Genomic DNA, 15695 nt, shown 5'->3' on the forward strand with positions numbered 1-15695 from the left:
TAGTGAAAGGTATATGGAGGCTACCATATTGATTTCCTTTTAAGCAATACCAGTTACCTGGCTATCCTGCAGATCCTCTGCCTCCAATACTTTTAGCCCTAGACCCTGAACAAGCATGCAGCAGATCTGGTGTTTGACATTTTTGTAAGATCTGACAAGATTAGCTGCATGCTTGTTTCTGGTGTGATTTACACTACTGCAGCCAAATAGATCAGCAGGGCTGCCAGGCAACTGGTATAGCTTAAAAGGAAATCAATATGGCAGCCTCCATATACCTCTCACTACAGTTCTCTTTTAAGCAACCTAATGGTTCTATTGCATTGAGCATAAATGTTAAATTTTAGGCTAGCTTCACATACTTCTGTAGTGGTACGGTGCTTAGGGTGACGTGCCCACCACACAGTGATATCTGGGTTCGATTCCCAGCTATGGTATAATGTATACTCATGTATGTATTCCCAGCTATGGTATGATGTACCAGCTATGGTATGATGTATACTGGTTTTTAAAATAGTATAATTCCCTGGCAGAAGAGACCCTCCTCCCTCCGGGAGGAATTAAAATCTCCCTAGCAGAGTGTGTACCAGCTGTCCCATAATTAATTAGTGTAGGCAGACAACTGAGTAAAATGGTATAAAGGACCTAGCTTGAAGGGAGGGAGGGTTCTCTAGCACTGAGAGCAGTGTTTGACAATAACATGTCTGCTGACAGTGATATGGAGGGTCAAAATTTTGCTCTAATAGAGCATTATGGGGCGAATCGAACTTCCGCAAAAGTTCGCCTGATGTAGGCGAACGCGAACCCCCAAAGTTCGCCTGGAACCGTTCGGCCCATCTCTAATTACCTCATGAAATTACATGAGGTAAAACTTTACTTAAACTACCAGAATTCAAAAGTTGATTTCCCTCTTGAGGTAAAACCAATTCCATGAGGTAATTCTTTACTAAACACTACCAGAATTGAGCCCATTGACTGTTCCCTTAGTCCTTTTCCTCCTTCCCCTCTTTCCCTGGAGGGAGGAGGGTCTTGTCTTCCAGGGAATTGTAGGATTTCAAAAGCCAGCTTACATACCTTGGCCAGGAATCAAACCCAGGTCTAGTGCTTGGTAGGCTGCTATCCTCACCACTATACCAACACTACATGCTGAAGCCAGCCTAGCATGTACCATTATGATATATCCAAGAGAAAAATGAGCTTGCTTAGGGATTTGTAGCATGTCAAAAGCCAACTCACATACATTGGCCAAGAATAGAACCCAGGCCTACCGCGTGGTAGGCTGCTATCCACACCATTATACCACCAACACTACATGCTGAAACTTCTTGGAGCAAACTTACTTCCTGTGTTGTGTTGGTGGTAGATCTACATGTAGTAAGAGGCAGTTATATTTCAGTCTGGCTATGATAATCGATTTATGTCCATGTACACTGAGCATCTTCTGATGGCAAATGTCTGCGCGCACCTGCCATTCAGCAGCAGTCAGAGATCTGGAAGATGATGAAATATTCACTGCTCATCAGTGGAACATCAATGTTATGGATTAAAGAGGAACTCTAGTCAAAATAACAGAACTGTTTTACAGTATTCATTTATAAATTAATTAGTCAGTGTTTCCCGTGTAAAACTCTTCTCCCTCCTTCACTTTCTGGCAGCAACATCTTTAGTGCTGGCAAGATCTCTGGTCTCCCAGAATGCTTTGGGAGGATTCAGCATAGTCAACAGCCTAGGCTGTGACATCATTGAGAGAGCAGGGCTACATACAGAACATACATATACAGAAATATAGAGATATAGGAAGTGTGAGGGATCAGGAGTTCAGGAGGCTGGCAGGAGCACCAGGTAAGTAACTGGCCACTTTAAATGTCACTTATGTCATGAAAGGGCAAGACACAGGTCAGGGAAAGAACAGGATAAACAAATAGGTCAGGGGAAAAAAAGACAGGTCATACGCACAGGATAGATGTTAAGTAAAAGGACAGGATAGACCGAGGTCGGGGAAAGGACAGGATAAACAGAAGTCAGAGAAAAAGACAAGAAATACAAGACATGACACAAGTCAGGGCAAGGACAGGACATACACACAGGTCAGGGCAAAGCTATACAGACAAGGACATCACTTTAATTTATAAAGTAGCAGTTTTGTAATAGATTTATCAAAACAAACTCAAGCAAGTTCATCTAAAATTATTTATTTCAAACTTCATTTGCTGGTGATAAATATATAATCTATTAAAGAGAAAAAAAAGACTTTCTAGGTAACATATCAAACCTCCTGTGAAATGTAAGAGATTAGATCGAGACATTGCACATTACTCCCAGTCTTGAAATGTTCATTTGGTCACCCAAAGGTTGTAAAAAATCCAGGAATGACTCCAAGTAGTAAGAAGCTAGCAATCCACACATCAAGCATGAAAAATATTAAAAATAGATTTTTTTTTTCTTTTTGATTCTTACAAAGTTTAGAAAAAGATCTACAAAAAAAATATGCATGTGGTCCTAAAACGCGTTTCCTGTGACGAATAGCCACGTGCTAAAAATACAGGTCATTAGATTGGTGGCATCATGGCCACCAATCAGCTACGGTTCTCATCCCAGTGAGTAGAAGGCAAGCGGTGTGGTTCATTGAGAAGTTTATAGTGCACAGATTCCGGCACCAGCAACACAGTAGAATTCACATGTGCGGAAACCAGTTCCACGTCACTTCCGACCATTACTGCACTTCCGGTCGGCCGTCCTGTGCTGCTGCCGACACATGAAAGAGCCATGTAATGAAAGAGATGGAATTACTGTTCTACTTGCCCACAAGAATCCAATCATTATCCCTTTCGTGTCTCTAGTGCCATATTGGTAAATTCAAGGTAAACCTCTATTCATACTTGAGGGCTGTTTATCCTTCAAAGCTTATAGGAGAATCTGAAGTATCAATGGATCGTGAACAGAACATAAATAACAGCTGTAGCCATTCTTATAACAAAAAAAAGTCCCTTGAAGGACTTCCGAGGCCAAAATCTGCCCCCAAAACGTAAAAAGTTAACTACCTGCATGACTTTGTAAGGCACGGAGGACGCCGCCCGCGCCCTCCGTGCCATTCCGCCTGGTCCCCTCTGCTCAATAGCCCCCCGAAGTCCTTTAAAGGGCAACTGTAGTGAGAGGTATATGCGGGCTGACATTTATTTAGGTTTAAGCAATACCAGTTGCCTGGCTATCCTGTTGATCCTCTGCCTCTAGTACTTTTAACCATAGCCCCTGAACAAGCATGCAGCAGATCAGATGTTCCTGACATTGTCAGATCTGACAAGATTAGCTGCATGCTTGTTTCTCGTGTGATTCAGACACTATTATAGCCAAATAGATCAGCAGGACAGCCAGGCAACTGGTATGGTTTAAAAGTAAATATGGCAGTCACTATATCACTTTCACTTCCTCTTTAAGTTACCAGCAGCAGAAATTTTAAAGGATAGCCACCCCCACCCTCCCCAAGATCACTGGGCAATAAGAAAACTGCATATAAGCATCGCTACTTTCCTCAGCCCGCCTCTGTCCCCCAATTATATGTCACTCCGTTTTGTGCTGCATGTTACCTCTTCTCCCCACTTCACAGACGCATTCCTAGCCTGCAGGCTAATGACACGTCTATACAGCCTTCACTCCAAACTGTCACCTGAGAGATTGAGCCCAATCCCTGCCAGGCAACCTTTAGACTCATTTTCTAGTTCGCTGTCCCAATCTTAACCTCCCTGGCGTTCTGGACGAGCTTTAAACACGCAGCAAGCAATTTGCTTGCTGCGTGTCCTACCTGATCGTCGCCGCCGATCCGCCGCTATACGGGTCATGTAGCTAGCGCTAGGCTAGCTACAGGATTTAAAAAAAAAAAAAAATGTGCAAAAACACAGAACGCCAGGCAGGTTAAAGAAGAACTCTAGAGAAACCTAGAAATCCAAAAATAACAGTTATCCTACGCAACAAGCTTATTTTTCTCCAAGGCAGAGCCAGCTATACTATTGTCTTGAAAGGGGATGCTTTTTCTTGGAGCTTTTGATTAATGTGTATTTTTTTTGTCTTTTTCAGCTGCCATTAGACAAATAACTAAAAATAGAGAGCTTAAAGTGAACCCGAGGTGAGCGGTATATGGAGGCTGCCATATGCATTTCCTGTTACACAATACCAGTTGCCTGGCAGCCCTGCTGATCTCTCTGGCTGCAGTAGTGTCTGAATCACCCACCTGAAACAAGCATGCAGCTAATCCAGTCACACTGTAGTCAGAGCACCTGATCTGCTGCATGCTTGTTCAGGGGCTGTGGCTAAAGGTATTAGAGGCAGAGGATCAGCAGGAGGGCCAGGCAATGTGCATCATCGTTTAAGAGAAAATAAATAGGTCAGCCTCCATATCTCTCACTTCAGGTTCCCTTAAAGGTTTGTTAAAACTTTTGCATCTGATAAATTTAGGACAGAAAAGCGAAAACGTATGAACTGCAGATTCTTATTCTGTGCTGGATCCAGCGATACTTCCTGAAATTCTCCTCTCGTTTGGCTTCATTTCCCAGCATGCACACTGTGGGGCGGACTACAACTCCCAGCATGCACGCTGTGGGGCGGACTACAACTCCCAGCAGGCACGCTGCAGTCAAGGAGTTGTAATACTGAACTCCAGGCAAACAACAGAATACCACCATTAATACCATTATGCAATGAAAGAATAATTAAATGTATTCAGATGGTATAAATACTTGTTTGCATCTCTGTATCGGTTTCCTGTAATTCCCTTCAGAAGCCTTCTGGTTGGTAGTGGGAGGGCTGCACTATAAGCCAATGAGGCTGCACTGCACAGGCCTGCTGATCTAACACTGATGACATCATTGGTGTGCAGCTCATCCACATCGTCCAGTCAGAAGACAGGGGAGGGGCTGTGTCACTGAACTGAGAGGTGCAGGAACAGAGCGCAGTGTGCAGGCTGGCCTATCTGAATCACACGATTTGTCTGGACTGGACTAGAATTGTTTTGGCAGATAAGACAACATACTCCTTATCTGGGTATTTTGAGGTCTGCTTGGAGTTCAGCTGTAATTAACAAGGATAGCTATACAGGTTGATGATACAATTCTAGCATGAAACCGTCTGCTAGAAGAATGCAATCATCAACAAGCGCAGCCCCAGGAATCTCCGGCCATATCTTTGCTATCAAGTTTTATGGTGTCTGTGGACTTTTCACTGAACATCGGTCCTCCATGCCTCATCATCAGCTCCACGGCCATCTTCACAAAGGCATCCTCCACATTGCTGGAATCCTTGGCGGAGGTCTCAATGACGTTCAGAAGGTCATGATGCTTCGCCAGCTTCTCCGCTTCTTCTAGCGAGACTTCACGGTACATGTGCATGTCCAACTTGTTTCCTGGGGAAAGAGGAGAACGTTACACAAGAAGGTTTACACGGAACATGCGCATGTCAGACTTGTTTCCTGGGTAACATGAGAACGTTACACAAGAAGGTTTACACAGGAACATGCGCATGTCAGACTTGTTTCCTGGGGAAAGAGAACGTTACACAAAAAGTTTTACATGGAACATGCGCATGTCATCACCGACGGATTAGATGACATTTTATTTGTGTTGATAAAACAGCAGTAAAGATCAAACGATCTTCGCACTTAAACTGTTTGTCAGTCAAGGAAGCTGTCTTATTTATGAGGGACAGCCAGATAGTAACAGCCGTTTGCTTTTATCTGCCACACATATTCTTTCTGTGTAATGCAACTTGTGTCAGGTTAGCCTCTACTCTCCCTGCCCCTCTAGTCACGTGACTGCAGAATGCCGGTAATGGCGTGTTCAGAAGCATCAACATGAAGCCCAACCCCTTCGAACCCTCCAACCCATAGGTGACTAGGGTGATGCTACTACAGGAAGTACGATGGGGGGGGGGGGGGGGGGGGGGGGAGTGCGTGCAGCTGGGCCATGCATGTGCAGTATGTGGCCGACTGAAGGATTTATCCAGACAGCTAGCAGAGGATTGAGGTGGCGAAGGAGGACAGACTGAGTAGGGCTGGCGGAAGACCCAGGTATGTATACATCCCCCCCCAACTCAGGAACGCTTTAAAAGTAAAACTTAATCAACTGCCTATCTAGCATGTGCCCCTGTTAAAAAAGGCAGGGGCTGCTATTTTGGTGCGGCACCAGTGCCCTCTGGTGGTCAAAGTGTGCAGCGATCCCAAGGGGACGGTATTTATAGCTCCAGGACACCAAGCATGGCCTTGATTTATTTTGGCTAATATCTATGCTCCGAACAATCAGCTGCAGTTTGTGGGGAAGGTGCTAAAATAAAATTAAAAAAAATACAGTATTTTCCAACATGACCTGCGCTTGATATCGTGCAATCCTCAAGAATATTCTTCTAAAATATATAACCTAGATCACGCTGAAGGCCGGAACTCACCGCCCCTTGATGAGATATCCATGTTCCTGGAAATCTAGCTAATTAAATTCTCCGAATAGTGAAATCGATAAAGCTAGTGAGTCTCTTAACCCTTGCAACCTCATAAAGGCCCCGATAGCATACTATAGTAGTCTATAAAATTCTTACTTTGCAAAGATAGTTTGGAGGCTCGTTGGCCACAGATCTCTACAATTACTATGTAGTGAGTCAGGTCAGACTGATGGGGGCCGGGTAGGAAAGAAGCCCACATTTCTTCATTCACAAATCTTCAAGATTGCCGACAAACAGGTGGACAATTTCGGAGTGATTTGGAATTCCGAAATGGTGTCCACATGTTTGTCCGCAATCTTGGAGATTTGTGAATGAAGAATAAATAGACAAGTTGTTCATAAAAAACCCCGAGACTTCTGCTAGTGGAATTTGGATAGTGTTCAGATTTTAGGGTGGAACAGCACGACTCATTTTGATTGTGATTTTGATTGAAGAGGCCACATGTTGGCTGCGCACACTAGGGCTGCACGATTTTGGGTAAAAATCGAAATTGCGATTTTTCTCTTAGAAATTGAGATTTCGATTTATTCACGATTTTTTTCTCAAAATAAGTTTTAGCGGGGGGTGGGGTCAGGAGCCTAGCTATGGCGGGCTCTGTGTCAGAAAATGTTGCTGTGCATTCGCATTGCATTTCAGGCAATGCACATTTGTAAAGCCTGAAGCCCTCTATGATGACCCCTCGGCTTAACAATGTGTGTGCGGTACTACTAATGTGCAGCGTACGGGACTCTCATGAGCCGGGGAGCGGGGGGGGGCGGATCCACTGTCAGAAGCAGTGCATATTCATGAATGCTAATGAGCCGGGCGGCGGGGGGAAGAGTCCAGTCCAGAGCGGCACACACAGCTCCACCAATCACTGGATAGCGATGGTATGACGGCAGCGGTAGGCGGAGCTGTACAGAGCGTACAGCTCCGCCTACCGCCTCCGTCATTCCATTGCTTTCCAGCGATTGGAGAAGCTCTGTGCCGCTCTCGACTGGAATCTCCTCCCCCCGCCGCCCGGCTCATTAGCATTCATGAATATGCACTGCTTCTGACAGTGGATCCGCCCCCCCCGCTCCCCGGCTCATTAGCATTCATGAATATGCACTGCTTCTGACAGTGGATCCGCCCCCCCCGCACGCACATTGTTAAGCCCCCCCGCTCATTAACATTTGGAATATGCACTACGGCGTCTCTCCTCGGCGCGTAGCGGTAGGTGGACCATGCGGCCAAGCGCCGGCACTAAAAACCGAAAACCGCCAGACACTGACGATCCCCAGATCGTCTTCACAGGAACCGCGGTTTCGGTTTAAAACCGGAAGATCGTGCAGCCCTAGCGCACACATTAGTCTAAAATACCGAATGCGGTATTTTCCCGACCAGATTTTTTTTTACTGCACATACTTTTATGAATTGTCCTTGAGTTCCATTCTCTAGAAACATATCCTAGCGCCCTGATCTGGGGGTCACAAACAGCCAGAAGCATTTCAGGTTCATTCCCCTATTAGATCTAACATTCGCCTAAGGTCTTCATTCAGTAACCGCAGGTCTTTATGAACAAACCCAGCCAGATACCGATATTTGGCCACCCAGCTTTGATTCCAGGTCTCAGGCGTAATCATGCCTACATTCGGTCTCAGAAATATATTTGGTTGGGGTCTGATCTTTTAGACCCCTGCTCTGGCAAATTGTACACCATTAATACACTTAAAGAGCAAATAAAAAGGGGGGGGGAATAAATCCATACATTGCAAAGTGAGAAGTTAAATAATAGAAAAGAGATCAAGAAATGATTGATTCCCGCCATGCCATTCCTTAATATTGTTTGCTGCACATCAGCCTGCAGGACATCATCTTTACTGCAGGCAGACATGAAAAAAATGGCACCAACTGCCATTATCTGTTAATTACACCCTCTAACAACCTCTTAAGGCTAAAAGGTTTTGTTTTGTTTAATAGATATAGATAGATAGATAGATAGATAGATAGATAGATAGATTAGATAGATAGATAAATATGTATGTATGCACAGAGGGAGAAAGTAATAGATTGGCAGTTGGAAACAGCTGTTATTTCCCACAATGCAACAAGGCTCACAGACAGGTAACTGAGAACCATGGTCCTGACATCACACGGTGGGAGCGGTTTCTCCCCTATATCAGCCATACAGCGCCCCCTGATGATCCGTTTGAAAAAAGGAATACATTTCTCATGGGAAAGGGGGTATCAGCTACTGATTGGGATGTAATTTATTCCTGCGTTTAAGTTCCTCTTTAACCACTTGAGGACCGCGGTGTTAAACCCCCCTAAAGACCAGGCCATTTTTTGTTAAATTGGCCACTGCAGCTTTAAGGCCTTGCTGCAGGGCTGCACAGCACAGCACACAAGTGATTCCCCCCCCCCCCCCCCTACCTTTTCTCTCCACCAGCAGATCTTTCTGTTGGTGGGCTCTGATTGCTCCCCCAATGTTTATTTTTTTTTATAAATATTTATGTGTTTTTTTAATAAACTGCTATTTTTTTTTTTCCTTTAACTCCCTCCCTACCCCCAGTCAGCCAATGACAGCGATCGGCTGTGAAAGGCTTCAGCCTATGAGAGCTGATCGCTCTCCTGTGTCCCCAGTACAGCACTTGCTTTAGATCGCAGCACTGTACAGCCTAATTAGATGGCGGTTTCACCGCCTAACAGTCTCCGAGCGGCGATCGCCACTGGGAGACTAAAGGCGGAGCTCCGCGCATCGGCACATCCGATCTCCTGCTAGCCCCATAGAAGGCTGTTCACACCAGTCGGCGTGGAGCATTTCTCTGGACAAACTCGTATCATCTACAATACTTACAGGTTCGACATTTCTTAAAGGACACCCGAGGCGAAAATAAAACGAATGAAAACAAAACGATTGTATCCATCTTCTTTCTCCTAAAAATGACTTTTTAGGATATTCCACAATTTTATTTTATGTTTAAATCTACTTTTAAGTTTTAACTGTTTTATTGTTTTTGCTCAATGACACATTCATTGAAGTATTCCAGAGCTAAAAATCTATGAACTATTGACCCTTTTTATCTCTTTCCTGCTCTCAAAAGCCATTTTCTGCTAGGGAAGTGTTTTATATTTGGAATTTTTTATCAGTGAGGGTCACACTGTAGTCACTTCCTGTCCGAGTCAGGACTGAGTCAGCCACTTACATACCTGATATTTAACTCTTTTGGGCAGAGAAAGAAAAAAAGGAACACAGTCTGGTTATTAGTGTGCTAGGCATTGTACATACCCATGTCTATCTCATCATGTCACTTCAGATATCCTTTAGGGCTCGTTCCCACTGTTGCGACGCGATTTCGGCCGCATTCCGACGCTTGTAAAAACGCATGCGGATGCGTTTCCACATGCGTTTTTACCCGCGATTTCGCGTGCGATTTCGCATGGCAGGGTGCCATGCGAAATTAACCATGACACTGCCAGGGCAAAATAAAATTGGAAAAGGTGCGAAATCGCACGCGAAATCGCGGGTAAAAACGCATGTAAAAACCGCATGCGTTTTTACTATTAAATACATTAGCGGCGATTCGCACGGATTCCCGACGCAGGCGAAATCGTTGGCTCTTTTGTGCGTTTTTTTACCGCTGAAAAAAACGCACATCACCAACGCTACAGTGGAAACAGGCCCACCCACTTGCATACCATGTGCGAATCTGCATGCGTTGGACGCATGCAGATTCGCGATAGTGGAAACGAGCCCTTAAAGGGAACCAGAGAGGAACGGGCTGAAAAAATAGTAGAAGATTTTATACATACCTGGGGCTTCTTCCAGCCCCATAAGCCTGGATCGCTCCCACGCCGCCATTCTCCGCTTCCTGGATCGGCGGTACCGGGTCCTGTCACTTCCGGCAGACGCGGACAATTGTCCGCATCACAGGGGCTCCCTCCATACTCGCAGTAGGCAGCCACACGCGTACCTGTATGGAGGGAGCCCCATGTGATGCGGACATTTGGCCGCGTCTGCCGGCCGACTGGCGGTAATGACGGGACCCGGTACCGTCGGATCCAGGCAGCAGAGGATGGCGGCATGGAAGCAATCCGTACGTATGGAGCTGGAGGAAGCCCCAGGTATGCATAAAAGCTTCCCCCCAACCTCTCTGGTTCCCTTTAAGCTCAGTCTCCCCATGTCTGGAGAGTCCATGGAAATCTGACAGATAATCTGGGATGGAGCCCTTCAAAATGGTTCGATATCCATGCGAGACACAAGTCAGAATAATTTGCATGTCACTGACCATCTGTACCTGGTCAGGAGATCCCGCCCACTATCGGCACCTCCCTCTAGTCTGGAGCATACATGTCAAACTCTGGCCCGCGGGCCACATGCAGCCCTCAGAGCCATTTATTTTGGCCCCCAAGTGGTTTCCCCTCTTTGCATGACGTGTGGCCCACTCTAGACCACCAGGGAGGCTATAATGGAGGTGAAGCCTTAAATCACCAGGGAAGCCATATGGGGGAGATAGGGGGAAAGCACCAAAGACAGCAGGGAGCTGTATAAGGGTTGGAGGGGGCGATTAGACACCAGGGAGCTGTATAGGGGAGAAAAGTGTCCAGAAGACATGAAGGTCGGCCTGTGACTCGGTCTCAGTGTTCAATTTTGGCCCACTTTGTATTTGAGCTCGACATCCCTGCTCTAGCGAGACTGTCCCTGTCACATGACTTCCATTGTCAGCAGCTTGCACCAGTCTCCAGAGTAAAGTTTCATGTGACATCATCATCTGTATGATGATAAAGGATCCATCAATGAGTAACCGGTGTCCTCATGTTTCTATTGACAGAAGGATTTCCTTATCGCCATTTATGAGGCCTGACAGGATCAGCAGATGGATGTGCTGCTGGTGACACAGGGAGATAAGCTCTGCTACAAGTCTCTATACTCCGAGCGTCCCCCACCCATTCTACAGTCCAGGCACAGGTGGGGTACCCAGCGTCCCAGCAGCCGAGATACCCACAAAGCTGAGAAAACACTGCAAATAATCATTAAAGGGTCACTACAGCGAAAAACTGTAAAATATGTGCATAAGAAGTACATTTCTCCCAGAGTAAAATGAGCCATAAATTACTTTTCTCCTATGTTGCTGTCACTTATAGCAGGTAGTAGAAATCTGACAGAAGTGACGGGTTTTGGACTAGTCCATCTCTTCATGGGGGATTCTAGGGGATACATTTTCTTTCAAAAGCACTTAGTGAATGGCAGTTGCTCTGTCCAACTGCCAAAAGACTGTAGTGAGCAGGGAGGCTGGCCAGCATCATTGTTTAAATCCTTTTAAGGGAATATCTATATAAAGAATAAAAGCCTAGCTGAGAATCCCCCATGAAGAGATGGACTAGTCCAAAACCTGTCACTTCTGTCAGATTTCTACTACCTACTGTAAGTGACAGCAGCATAGGAGAAAAGTAATTTATGGCTCATTTTACTCTGGGAGAAACTTACTTCTTATTTGTCTAGGTTTACACAAAGGGCAGAGAAATCACAGCAGAGAATCTCGGATTTGCTGTCCCCGTCCACATTTATGACATCAACGCTACATGCACACATGATTTATACCACTTGCTTCTGATCATTTCAGGTGAAAAGCGTAAAGCTATCCCCCAACACCTGAGTCCCCCTCCCCAGGGACTGATCCTCTATGCTGCATTTACTTGGCTGCACGATGTTACACTACACACTCCCCAATCAGCAGCTGTACGATGTTATACTACACACTCACCAATCAGCAGCTGTACGATGTTACACTACACACTCACCAATCAGCGGCTGTACTATGTTACACTACCCACTCACCAATCAGCAGCTGTACGATGTTACACTACCCACTTACCAATCAGCAGCTGTACTATGTTACACTACCCACTCACCAATCAGCAGCTGTACGATGTTACACTACCCACTTACCAATCAGCAGCTGTACGATGTTATACTACCCACTCACCAATCAGCAGCTGTACTATGTTACACTACCCACTCACCAATCAGCAGCTGTACGATGTTACACTACCCACTTACCAATCAGCAGCTGTACGATGTTATACTACCCACTCACCAATCAGCAGCTGTACGATGTTACACTACCCACTCACCAATCAGCAGCTGTACAATATTACACTACACACTCACCAATCAGCGGCTGTACGATGTTACACTACCCACTCACCAATCAGCAGCTGTACGATGTTACACTACACACTCACCAATCAGCAGCTGTACGATGTTACACTACCCACTCACCAATCAGCAGCTGTACGATGTTACACTACACACTCAGCAATCAGCAGATGTACGATGTTACACTACACACTCACCAATCAGCAGCTGTACAATATTACACTACACACTCACCAATCAGCAGCTGTACGATGTTACACTACCCACTCACCAATCAGCAGCTGTACAATATTACACTACACACTCAGCAATCAGCAGATGTACGATGTTACACTACACACTCACCAATCAGCAGCTGTACAATATTACACTACACACTCACCAATCAGCGGCTGTACGATGTTACACTACCCACTCACCAATCAGCAGCTGTACGATGTTACACTACCCACTCACCAATCAGCAGCTGTACGATGTTACACTACCCACTCACCAATCAGCAGCTGTACGATGTTACACTACACACTCAGCAATCAGCAGATGTACGATGTTACACTACACACTCACCAATCAGCAGCTGTACAATATTACACTACACACTCACCAATCAGCGGCTGTACGATGTTACACTACACACTCACCAATCAGCAGCTGTACTATGTTACACTACACACTCAGCAATCAGCAGATGTACGATGTTACACTACACACTCACCAATCAGCAGCTGTACAATATTACACTACACACTCACCAATCAGCGGCTGTACGATGTTACACTACACACTCAGCAATCAGCAGCTGCACGATGTTACACTACACACTCACCAATCAGCAGATGTACGATGTTACACTACACACTCACCAATCAGCAGCTGTACTGTTACACTACACTCACCAATCAGCAGCTGTACGATGTTACACTACACACTCACCAATCAGCAGCTGTACGATGTTACACTACACACTCACCAATCAGCAGCTGCACAATGTTACACTACACACTAACCAATCAGCAGCTGTACGATGTTACACTACACTCTCACCAATCAGCAGCTGCACGATGTTACACTACACACTCACCAATCAGCAGCTGTATGATGTTATACTACACACTCACCAATCAGCATATGTACGATGTTACACTACACACTCACCAATCAGCAGCTGTACAATATTACACTACACACTCAGCAATCAGCAGCTGCACGATGTTACACTACACACTCACCAATCAGCAGATGTACGATGTTACACTACACACTCACCAATCAGCAGCTGTACAATATTACACTACACACTCACCAATCAGCGGCTGTACGATGTTACACTACACACTCAGCAATCAGCAGCTGTACGATGTTACACTACACACTCACCAATCAGCAGCTGCACGATGTTACACTACACACTCCCCAATCAGCAGCTGTACAATATTACACTACACACTCACCAATCAGCAGCTGTACAATATTACACTACACACTCACCAATCAGCAGCTGTACTATGTTACACTACACACTCACCAATCAGCAGCTGTACTATGTTACACTACACTCACCAATCAGCAGCTGCACGATGTTACACTACACACTCACCAATCAGCAGCTGCACAATGTTACACTACACACTAACCAATCAGCAGCTGTACGATGTTACACTACACTCTCACCAATCAGCAGCTGCACGATGTTATACTACACACTCACCAATCAGCAGCTGTACGATGTTACACTACACACTCACCAATCAGCAGCTGTACAATGTTACACTACACACTCACCAATCAGCAGCTGCACGATGTTACACTACACACTCACCAATCAGCAGCTGTACGATGTTACACTGCACACTCACCAATCAGCAGCTGCACGATGTTACACTACACACTCACCAATCAGCAGCTGTACGATGTTACACTACACACTCACCAATCAGCAGCTGTACGATGTTACACTACACACACCAATCAGCAGCTGTACAATGTTACACTACACACTCACCAATCAGCAGCTGCATGATGTTACACTACACACTCACCAATCAGCAGCTGTACGATGTTACACTACACACTCACCAATCAGCAGCTGCACGATGTTATACTACCCACTCACCAATCATCAGCTGTACAATGTTACACTGCACACTCACCAATCAGCAGCTGTACGATGTTACACTACACTCACCAATCAGCAGCTGTACAATGTTACACTACACACTCACCAATCAGCAGCTGTACAATGTTACACTACACACTCACCAATCAGCAGCTGTACGATGTTACACTACACTCACCAATCAGCAGCTGTACAATGTTACACTACACACTCCCCAATCAGCAGCTGCACAATGTTACACTACACACTCACCAATCAGCGGCTGTACGATGTTACACTACACACTCACCAATCAGCAGCTGTACGATGTTACACTACACACTCACCAATCAGCAGCTGTACGATGTTACACTACACACTCACCAATCAGCAGCTGCACGATGTTACACTACACACTCACCAATCAGCAGCTGTACGATGTTACACTACACACTCACTAATCAGCAGCTGTACTATGTTACACTACACACTCACCAATCAGCAGCTGCACGATGTTATACTACACTCACCAATCAGCAGCTGTACAATGTTACACTACACACTCACCAATCAGCAGCTGCACGATGTTACACTACACACTCACCAATCAGCAGCTGTACAATGTTACACTACACACTCACCAATCAGCAGCTGTACGATGTTACCCTACACACTCACCAATCAGCAGCTGTACGATGTTACACTACACACTCACCAATCAGCAGCTGTACGATGTAACCCTACACACTCACCAATCAGCAGCTGTACGATGTTACACTACACACTCACCAATCAGCAGCTGTACGATGTTACACTACACACTCACCAATCAGCAGCTGCACGATGTTACACTACACACTCACCAATCAGCAGCTGTACGATGTTACACTACACACTCACCAATCAGCAGCTGCACAATGTTATACTACACACTCACCAATCAGCAGCTGCACAATGTTATACTACACTCACCAATCAGCGGCTGTACGAGGTTACTGTACA

The 15695-nt window shown here is 45.5% G+C and overlaps 1 protein-coding gene across 1 annotated transcript in view; it reads right to left on the reverse strand.

The window, feature by feature from the left end:
* Window positions 1–2173: 2173 nt before the first annotated feature.
* Window positions 2174–15695, reverse strand: part of RAB43 (RAB43, member RAS oncogene family) — a 56014-nt gene continuing 42492 nt past the window's right edge. Inside the window, exon 3 of the mRNA XM_068251827.1 lies at window positions 2174–5389. Coding sequence (XP_068107928.1) covers window positions 5136–5389 — 254 coding nt within the window. The 3' untranslated portion in view covers window positions 2174–5135. The remainder of the gene's footprint in view (window positions 5390–15695) is intronic.

The sequence above is a fragment of the Hyperolius riggenbachi genome, chromosome 9, assembly GCF_040937935.1.
Source record: "Hyperolius riggenbachi isolate aHypRig1 chromosome 9, aHypRig1.pri, whole genome shotgun sequence".
In the NCBI taxonomy this organism is placed as follows: Eukaryota; Metazoa; Chordata; class Amphibia; order Anura; family Hyperoliidae; genus Hyperolius; species Hyperolius riggenbachi.